The 11235-nt window shown below is 34.7% G+C and overlaps 1 protein-coding gene across 1 annotated transcript in view; it reads right to left on the bottom strand.

The window, feature by feature from the left end:
• Positions 1 to 2267: 2267 nt before the first annotated feature.
• The window catches only part of LOC145691854 (retinol-binding protein pinta-like), a 69187-nt gene continuing 60219 nt past the window's right edge, over positions 2268 to 11235 (bottom strand). Inside the window, exon 6 of the mRNA XM_081767166.1 lies at positions 2268 to 2577. Within this exon, the coding sequence (XP_081623292.1) occupies positions 2426 to 2577 (152 nt within the window). The 3' untranslated portion in view covers positions 2268 to 2425. The remainder of the gene's footprint in view (positions 2578 to 11235) is intronic.

Raw genomic sequence — 11235 nt, 5'->3', positions numbered from 1 at the left:
AAACCTCATTCAGGATGGCTGGTCTGAAAAGCTTCTTACACTTTTTCGACCGAGAGCCCGCACCGTGAATCGAACCCGGAACCGTTCGCACTCAATCTGAAATAAAACAGTATTTCTAGAAATAAATAAAATCCGTATGAAGTTGTGAAATACACATTTAAAATATAAAACAACAAAATATTTATTTATTTACAAGCTACCAGATACAGCTCAAAGGCCATTTCACACTGGAGTGATCAACATAATGATAACATTGGGGAAGGAAATGAAAGGAAGGCGGCCAGGGCCTGTAAAATTGTGTAGGCTCCTAATGATTTCCCTACAGTACATATAACTATATAATATCCCTTTATCTATGTTCAAAATTTACTGTTTTTATTTCACTGCAGTAAAGTGAAATCAATAATAAATGTGACAAAATGTAATCAGGCATTACTAAAAACTCCCATATATAGGTAAATAAATGTACGATCCAGTGAATGAGCGATGAAGACTCCTGCAACTCTATTTGGCTGTCATCTTTCAACTGAAAAAGAGCTCCTTCCTGGCTAGGCGGTTAGCGTACACTCCTTTGGCATGGGAGACCGGGTTCAATCCAGGCGGAAGTTCCTGTGGTTCGGATTCCACTTTAATGAGTAGGCCAATTCTCACATAGCCTCGCTGCTGAAAGGAACGTTAAATTCACAATCAACTCAGCTGAAAAGGGTACTGTGTGGGTGTAACAAGTAAATCAATTTTTTGTGTATAAATTTCCCCTCCTCTATTAGACCAATAAATTCCGAATGCAAGCGCAAAATGCCCTCAAAAGCGGCACAAATACCATCAAATAAAAATACGCTCATAAAATGTACGAAACAATTACTAATTCATGCAATAAAATTGACATATTCCATAGCTTTATGGGTACATATACGCCAGTTGTTCCAATAATGGAACAAACAAAATGCAAACTTCATGTACCCGTTTGAGTCCGTTGTTCCAATATTGGAACATTCAAAATTATAAAACGTTTTTATTAATAACAATCATAATCAATTCTTGCATTTCACATGCACTGAAAACTTGGTACATCTCCTACCCAAATAGTATTATATAGGTAGAAAATTCATAAACGAACATAAAATTCACTTACCTCCTTTGAGACGCCATAATTTGTTCTTATTCAACGCAACTAATATGGACAGTACACATCGTTGACGCCAATTCAAAACAAAGATACGTCATTTGCTAAACCATTGGTGCCAAATGAAGAGGTCCATACAAAAATTGTTACCTTTATTCACGTAATATGAAAAATAAAAGTAAAGTAAAAAAATGTTCCAATTTTGGAACAACGGGTTCAAATGGGATACATGTCGAACTCCCCTTCCAATTGGATTCTCCTCTGTCTTTTCTTTCCTCATTCTAACACTTAATTGTTGGTTCATATGCAAGTCTTATGAGTATTTGATTTTCCTATTCCAACCCAATCTTCTACAGAATTTCCAACAGCAATGTTCAATTTACGTGGTCAAAAACATTTTCTACATCAACAAATATTAATACATATTTCCCTTTCTCTATAAACATTTCACCGATCACCCTTAATCCAAGTACATATCTTGTGTTCTTAACTCCAACACAAACTCTTTCACCTCAACTTCCATGCAACCTTTCGTTCAGAATTTTAAGCATTTTTTTCAGCATGTGATATTTCAATAATACCTACATCTCTTTGGGTTCAATTTCTTAGTCATTAGTATCATGATAGTCTTCAGGAAGTGTTTTGACCACTCTCTTGTTTCATATATTACATGGCGGAATCTAACAATTCTTTCTGCCATGGTCTTCCATTTTCATAATGAATTCCAGTGGTATATTGTCTAACCGGTTGCCTTTTCACTCCTAATCTCGGATATAGCTTTCTCAAACTCATCTCGAAGAATACTAAACTCTTTATTATCCTCGCCTACTTTATTTCCTATTTCAATATCTAGGCCACACGGTTCTGTAAATTTTTTCCCTTGCCCTCTCTCTGTTTTCTTTCGTAACTTGTTTAACTTCCTATATATATATATATAGCGAGAGAGAGAGAGAAAGGCAGACAGAGAGAGATAAAGCATACATAATTTCAACTTCAAACAACATGATATGTTACTTTTAATAACATTTGAAAGGTAATAACACGTCAATTACGTTGTGACATCAACGTGGTTTTACGTATATATTACGTTTACTTTGTATTTATGATAAATTGGAAATAGGCAATTGGTGAGGACATCTGTTCTCGGACAGCTTAAATTTTCATGAATTAAAAAGACCATAGAAACTGCCTCCAAAAAGAGATTCACATTATTGCGCATCTTCCATTTCTTCTGGTGTATTTAATTTTAGTTTTGAACAATTCTCGTACAAAGTGTACAGCTATGTAAATGTAAGTTATAATCTAATCAATGTTTAACTTTCTGAAGCTTCCTTCCATGCCAAACAAATCTTCACACGTTCTTGGTTTTCCCGGTCTCTTTGATTCGTCTGTCTTTTTGGTATCCATTTCTAATAGCCAGTCCCTGTTGTCAATCAGCACATGATGCCACATTTCTACAATAGCAAAGTAAACCAACAATAAGACACAGAGTATGATAGAATATATTCAACGTGATTAGTTTAACTTATCAGATGACTAAGTTAAATTTGTTATATTTAAAATAGTACAAATAAAGTTTGTTTGCTACGTCCTCCTTGCTTTTAAATTAATAACATATACAGAACGTTACAATCTACAAATCGTTTAGTTTAAATTTTACAAAGCATCTAATGCCCATGTTGCAAAGTTTTTCTTGTGAAGGAGAAGGTAGAGCTTAGGTAGAGTAAATTATAGTTTGGAATTGACTTTCACTATCGGTTTTTATTATAAAACTATTTTATAAACAACATTTTACAGGAATGATGCAAAAACGTAATTGTTTAATATAAGGTAGAGAAATCACCCGAGGAAGCTAGAGCTCTGAATCAAGCTAGATGGATTGAATTAGGAATTCCAGTGCTCCGAAGCAAGCGGAGAGAGGACTAAAAGCAAAGAGCTCTGCAGGAAGCTAATCTATTGAGGTTGGGAATCCCGACAGAGCTCCGAAGCAAGCTAAGCTTGAGCAAGGAAAGCCTATAGTTCCGAAGCAAACTAGAGACTTAGGTTGGATATCTCTTAGATTTCTGTGCAAGCTATAGGAGGATTGATCAAGCGGGACGAACAGCTGTCTATGGAATCCTATTGGTTATATGGGCGCTACAGTTGAGGCGATGGTGCTACTGTTTCTTTGTCGTTATGTGACTGGTGGTGTTGCTACTGTCTTCGTCGTCTGCAGCTGTAGTATTCCACAGTAAGGTGCACGCGAATGATGTTTATAAATAGGAGCACGTGTAGAATGTTTATATACACAAGTACATGTTGGTTGTTTGTAAACACCAGTACGTGGTACATTACAATATATATATATATATATATATATATATATATATATATATATATATATATATATATATATATACATCCTCACAGCATTGTCAAGGCTCTATATTTGTATTTTACATTTAAGATTGCAACCGGATGTTTCTTGCTACCATATACGGTCGTCCGATCATCACTCTTGTTCTTCGCGCGCACAGTCATTCGAAGAACTGAAAACGTACTCTATACACAAATAGTTTATGATTGTGAAGTCGACCTGGTACTTCTGCTTGTCTAGGTCAAAAAGTGGGAGAAAAAAGGGTGTGTAGAATGTAAAGAGGGTTCAACAGTAACTGATACTTGTAAGAAAGATATTCATTTGCAGTTCGTGCTCATTCCGCCTCTAGCGCTACTGTGGCACAACGTATATTGTAACTGTATAACTCTTGTACAGCGCTTGTAGGTCTATTGGCGTAAGTGACGACCGAAACTATGTTGCCAGCACTGACTGCGATAAGGCACTGCTGTGCAGCTTTTGCTTTTCTTTTTTCTCCTTTGTCATTTGTGAGACGCCAAACATGTTGCTTTTGCATGTTGCACGCGCTGAACGGGTTCCTGCGGAGCGAAGTGTTTAAGAAGTTGAGTGCATATTCTTGTTTACGATAGAAATATGATAAGTACTTTCAATTATAATACAGTTTTAAATTGGTTAACTGTTGAAAAAAATACGAAAATAAAGCTGTACTTGTAAATGTATATTAGTCGAGGACGTAGCTACTGATAGTGTTGATTACAGATTTTCTCGTGGAAGAATTTCATTACACTAGAGGTGAAAAGCAGTACTGCAAAAATACATGTAATTCATATTGACCATGATAGGAGGCAATTTTCATTTCAGATTTTCCAGGGCGCGGGAATTGAATAAGCAATGGGTGAATATAGTACTGTGAAAATTCTGGTAACTCAGATTGAGCACGCTCGGGAAATCCCCTAGAGGGAATTTTGAAGCTCTAGGCCCAAGAGCCACCTCTATAATCATAGCTGACTGCCATTTCAATAATGTGTTTTATGGTCTTATGTCCGTGTTTCCCATCCTTTCCCTCCCCCTCCAACTGGATACTTGATACTTTTTCTATTCCAAACTTTTGTGCTAGTTTTCTGCCGAAACCTTGTGTTTTGTGCTCTCATCGGTTTCGAGTTAGTTAATTATTTAAGTTTAGGATTCCCTTTCTGCATCGAGGTTATATGAGACGTGGACTCAAAGATTGAGTTGAAAATTCGAATACAGTAATCGTTCAAATTTTGTAACGGACTCACACCGGGAATCGAACGTGAGACCCCGTGCACGAAAAGCGCGCGTGCTAGCTACTAGAACAACGGAAAGGGCGTCACCATTTTCGAGTCTCTTCAGAATTAAGTTGTATTTACATCTTACAAGTTGTGTCTACTTGCAATATAAGAAACAAACATAAATTAAAATTATAAGAAAATCTTAACAAAATCTTTATAAACGTTTAAGAATATGTTGAAAAGGCCAGAAATATCTCACTCTCTCTCCTATGTCGTGGTGCTATTTAAAAAGTATACTTTAAAAATAGTAATAATAATAAAAACTCTACAGTTCCACCTACAACTTTGGATGGAAAATAGTCTAGTTTTTCTTAATGCATAAGTTTACATTAATTAAATTCAAAAGTTGCAAACTAACTTCTTTTTAAATTGTATCAAAAGTACCACTATTCGTCTTAGCACTAATGAGAACTATGGATTCGCCTTTAATATCCGTCATTTTCGATTACTTTTAAAATGTCACTCTTCCCGATTTCTCAGGGATGAACTTGAACGGCATGGGAACAGTCATTATCCATATCAGCGACTGACCCGAAAACTATGAATTCAAAACGAATATCGATCATTACAATTATTTTTTAAATGTCAGCTCTCCCATCCCCACTCCTTGGGATGCTAGGGGTTCCTTACCCTCCCGAGTATTTCTTTCCAGATTGTATCAAATATAGTTGGAATTAGACCAAGTGTTACATAATTATGTAGGGAAAAAATGTTTTAAAATTAATGGAGGTGTCTCTTGAACTGGAAGTGGCAGAAATCAATGACTTCCGGTTTAAGATTGATCACTGTAGAGCAAAACACGTTGGTAGAAAGCTAGAAGCTGTTTTTGAAAATCGATTAAGCGTCCTAAGAATGCATCTAATCTCTATTCTTAACCTACATCTAAAACATGAAGTGGTAGCGATTAACTATTTCCTATTTTTAACGTTGATTGCTATGGAAGAAAACTGTAATAGATAACGCTGTTTTCCATAATCGATTAACCGCCCGTTCTCATCTCCATCCTTAACCCTATACTAAAACCGGAAGTGGTAGATATCAACTCTTTCCGGTTTTAACGTTGATCACTGCAAGGCAGAAACTGTAACCCGTTTTCTACAATCGCACACATACACTAAGAATACACTTCATCTCCATCCTTTACCCTCTACTAAAACTGGAACTGGTAGGTATCAACCTCTATACGGAAGTAGATAGCAAGACGCAGTTTTCTGCAATCAATTAAGCATCCCAAGAATATAATTGTGTCACCAATCCAATCCCTCTACTAACACCGGAGGTGGTATAAATCTACTATCAGTTCCTATTTCGTTATTAATTAAGATAATATTGTGTGAGCCTCCTTAGTGTCTTCATCAGAGTTTATTCAATAGAAGCCTTCGTCTCGATGGAGGCTTTGCCCTCCAACCCGCAAATTTGTTTGGTCTAACGCTTTGCATATCAAACCTGCATTCACCAGTGTTTGCTCGGCTTACGGCCTCGCACCTCACATACCTGCAAGTATACTGAATTTCAGGTCAAATACCTGGGGGCTTCCCTCCCAGGCCACCGTGTTTGTTCGGCCTATGGCCTCGAACTTTATATATCTGGAAGCATACTAATTTCAGCTCAAATACACGTTTCATGTCTTCAACTTTACGGGATCCCGAGATATAAACATCTTAGTGTAATAATAATTGTAATATATACCTCTATTCCCTTCCAAACCCTTTTCTTCCCTTCTAGATCACAATCAAAAACGCTGAACTATGTATCTAATTATTAGGATTACGCAGTAAGATTTATAATAATATTGTACAGTTAGTATTTTGGTCCATCCCGTCCGTTACTCCGCACGCAACTCTTGAAGGAAACTGAATTTGACTTCTCTTTTTATGCAATTGATAGTTAGAGTAATTATCTCGAAAGAGTTCGTTAGTAGAGGATCATAAACCAAGAAAATCAGAAACCAAGAAAGGAGTATTAGAAATCAACCATTTTTGCTTTTAACGTTGATCCTGTAAACCAAAAAGGGTAAAAGATAGCAAGAAACGGTTTCCGGCAGTCGATTTAGCATCCCAAGAATATCTTTCAACTCCATCCTTAATACTGTATTGAAATAGAAGGTGGCAGAAATAAATATTGAACGGGCAAAAACTGTAATATATAGCGAGAAGCAGTTTTGGGAAATAGACTAAAAGATTCTAAGAACAGCTTTCATTTCTATCCTTAACACTTTGATAAAACTAAAAGCGGTAGAAATCAACAATTTTCGGTTTATTTTCATTACTGTGGAGCAAAAGCTGAAATAGATAGCGAGAAGCTCTTTTCGACAATAGACTGAGCATCTAAGAATACATTTTGTCTATCCATAACACTCTAATAAAATCAGTAGACAGGGTGTTTATTAATATTCCAAAATGAAATTTCATGACCTTTCCTTTAACAAACCATTAAATTTAGTAAAATTCTCAAGAGCGGATTTGATTGCGACTTGGGCCAAATTTTCATGCACATGATAGAAGCGTGCTTTACTTGTGATTTGGTGGCGTCTAAAACCATAGACGTTTTTGGTGGTGAATTTTGAAGTTTTATAGAACAAAATTTTCCAGTCTGTACTTATATTTGTACAGATAAAATGAATCGTGACCCAAAAGCAAAATTTCGTGATTTTTGCTTGACCTTCATGACCGTTTTCTGATTTCGTGATTTTTTAAAATCCTTTTCGTGACCGATAGACACCTGATAATCCAGTATGACTTCCAGTTTCAATTTAATATACATAGAACATGACCTATAAGAGACAGCGAGAAAAGTTATCCTTTTAATGTGTTATCGTTCTTAAAATATGTACCATTTCTTCTTTTACTCTGTAATCAAACGTAATTATTAGAAATCAACCACTTCCGGTTTTAACATTCGTCGTTGTACAGTCTTCTTCAAGAAATCTTGACCACTTATCCTGCTATGAAAGATGATATTCGTGCAACCGCAAAAGGAAATTATAATGCTGTGGCTCTAAATAAACTTCTTAATCGACCAAACAAAATTCACATTTATTTGATTTAATTCTAAGTCTAGGTAAGACTACATGCCTTTTAAAAAAGAGGTGAGTGGCAAAGTTTTCTTGAACAATACTGTATATGACAAACGGCAATAGATAGACATGTTTTTTGTATTCGATTAAGCGTCCCTAGAATATATTCCATCTCCACTTTAATCTCTAGTCTATAACATTAAGTTGTAGATATCTACTACAACTTCTTGTTTCAATTTTAATTGAAAATATTGGGTGGTCCTGTTTACTGTCTTTAAGAGATTTTGTTTTAAATGAGAAGTCCTAAAGCCAAATTTCATGTTTGTAACTTTCAGAGATTCTGAGATACGGACATGCTATTATGAATAATAATTCCAATTCTCAAATTCACTTCCCCTTTATTACTAAGATATAAAAGAAATGCTGAAACACATGTTAAATTATTTTAAAATGGAAATCCAAATACCAAACTTCAAGTTCCCAGTCCTATACGTTTCGGAGTATCCCACATCAGGGTATCTTATTAAAATAACTCTCAACCCAATTCCTGCTCTTTTCGTGAATTTTCAAAAAATTTTCTTAGTGGTACCCCACATCACATATCCTATGTAGGTGCAAATTCTAACTTTCTACGTAGTCTTTATAGCAGTGCTTCCTAATCTAGGGATGCGAATTTCTGACAGGAGTAAATTCAAAATTACAAATATTACAAAAGTTGTAACAAACATTAAATTAAATACCATTTAAACACGAAATAACTATTGTGTAAGAACAGTGGTTTCATTAAGGACAAAACTGGTAAAATATAATATTCCACTGCACTACAATGCTATGCAGGAGTCTTGCTGGAAATAAATATAAATTTGTGAGAATATGGCTATTTTTATTTACTATTATTATATGCAAACCCGTTCTTCGTACGGGTAGAATAGGTTTATGGGAAATATTTGAAAGTTATATTTGATCACCCTTTCCCCGTTACGTAACTTATTTGAACAAAAATAAAATAAAATTCCTACCTCGACCATGTTCAAAAATGTGTTTCCTACGATGCAGTATTTATTCTTTGCAATAAATCTAAAATCTCTTCTGCTTTTACGATTCTTTTTTTCAAAGTGAGTTGATAAAATAGAAATGTCCCACGTACTAAATATGTTTAAAAATTCATTTCAGACGTTTCAAACACTTTGCCATGTCGGCCATTTTGTGAATATAAAACGGCAAGCTAATAGTTTTAGAAATGGCCCTGCAACCTCTTTTGGAAGCAGAATTTTCGAAAACGCTGGGGCATGTCCACATGGTGATATCGTTAAGAAAAAGTTTATATACCTAGTTTCATCTCCTTGGCTTGGAATTTTCGCCGTATATATTAACTTCTCCGCCCTCTTAGGATACGAATTTTAATGAAACTAACATGGTTAAAAAATGGCTTCAGCCAAGTGCTAACTATGTTCTAAAATTCTCAATCATTTTCCATGAGATGAGACGGAAGTGGAATTTCTAGAACGCTGGGTTGCGTGTCTACTTGGTTTTTATATTAAATTTCATCTTCATACATGAGAGATTTGTAAGATATTGTGCTTTTAGCAAATATTTTAGACGTTGACCCCTCCCCTTAGGATACACATTTCAGTGAAAGTGATATGTTGAAACCATGCTCTAGAGTAGTTCTAAATATGTTCAGTAATTCTAACCGAACATTCTATGATGATGAGACACCGAACGTCGATTTGAATGTCGAGAATAAGCAAATCAATTCCTCCTTCTGCTTAAAAGGAGAATTGCGAAATCTCTGAAATACGTATTTCATTCCTTTGAGTCCAGAGTTTGTATACCAAATTTCACATTTCGAATTTAAGCGAATTCCACATTTCATGAAGTTTTCTGAATAAATAGTGGTAACTTTTAATATTATAGAAATCGTCTTTTCTTCATCTTTAAGAGGGGAATTTCCGCAAACATACGTTCAATTATTTTTAGTTAAGGAAACAAAGCCAAATTTCACATCTCAAAAGTAAGCAAATGCAGAAATTTTAATAGGTAGACACTATCCTCCATCCTCCTCTTAGGACAGAATTTTCGGGAAAGCTTGGTTTGTTTGGTTTGTATTGGTTTGTTTTTAATTGAGTTTAATTTTGAAATTTCACGTCTCCAATATAAAGAATTCTTACATTTATAATTTTCTAAAATAAATGAAATAAAATACAGTTGAAAAATTAACGTTATACAAATTACTCCTTTCTTGTTTAGGTGCGGAATTTTCAGAAATTGTGAGAGACATGTTCAGTTATTTTTAATGGTTAGTTCATATGCCTAGTTTCATCTTCCTTACTTCAGAGATTAGCAAGATACACTATCTTATTTACGCCTCTAAAGATACATATTTCCAAAAATCCTTCCTTATCCCTTGCTTTCGTCAAAAAGAGTATTCTTGCTAATTATAGTATTATGGCTTGGTCGATAACGAGTAACTCACTTATACTGTATTATATACAGTATAGATTATTAATATTATTGTTATTATTTTTGTTGCTATTACTGATGATTTGAGAATACAATGCTGAAACTAAAATTGCAGAAACGGTCAAAGACATGCGCGAATTCTGTGGGCGTGAAGTATGTAGGGTTTAATAATGTGGGCGCTTCTTAAAAAGGTTGGAATCATTGCCCTAGATGATTCCAAAACTTTAATTTAGAAAACACAGCGTCTTGTATCACTTCCTACTTTATAACAATACAACGAATAATCTATAAGAACATTGTGCCTCTGCTAAATTACCTCGCTGGACAGTACTAAATGATCGCCGAAGGCTAACTTGAAATGAAGGATCCACACAACTAGATCCGTTTCTCCTTTACTTAACTAAACATTAAGTATAATACCGAAGTACCATTATAGATAAAGTGAGACTGTAGAAGAAATGAACCTTCCTCTAACAGTTAAAAGAATAACAGAACATAGACACAATGATAATAATAATAATAATAATAATAATAATAATAATAATAATAATAATAATAATAATAATAATAATAATAATAATAATAATAATAATAATTCAATTTCTTAAAATAGTATTTAAAAAATAGATAGAGGAAACTGCAGTCTGGTAATAATTATAAGGAACCAGATTAAAACATATTAGACACTTCTCAAGCCACTGAGGAGACAAAAGTTGAAAGTAAGAGATGAGAAGTAAGAGAGGAATAGTAAGAAGAAGAATGCAGTTGGTCGATGATTTGAAAAATGGAATCAAATATTGGGAATTAAAAGAGGAAGCTGAAGATCGAGAAAGGTGAAAGAACAATTTCCAGACCAGAACCTAAGAAAACACACAATCACACTCACATCTCACATTAATCCCAGTACATGCCAACAGGTAGAATGGTTAACAATAATAATAATAGACCGTGATAGCTGCTGCGACTAAGTTACTGCGCATGATAA

Source organism: Thermobia domestica, chromosome 8 (genome assembly GCF_964235325.1).
Source record: "Thermobia domestica chromosome 8, izTheDome1.hap1.1, whole genome shotgun sequence".
In the NCBI taxonomy this organism is placed as follows: domain Eukaryota; kingdom Metazoa; phylum Arthropoda; class Insecta; order Zygentoma; family Lepismatidae; genus Thermobia; species Thermobia domestica.
The sequence above is the reverse complement of the archived record's forward strand: the minus strand, read 5'-3'. Positions and strand labels throughout refer to the sequence as shown.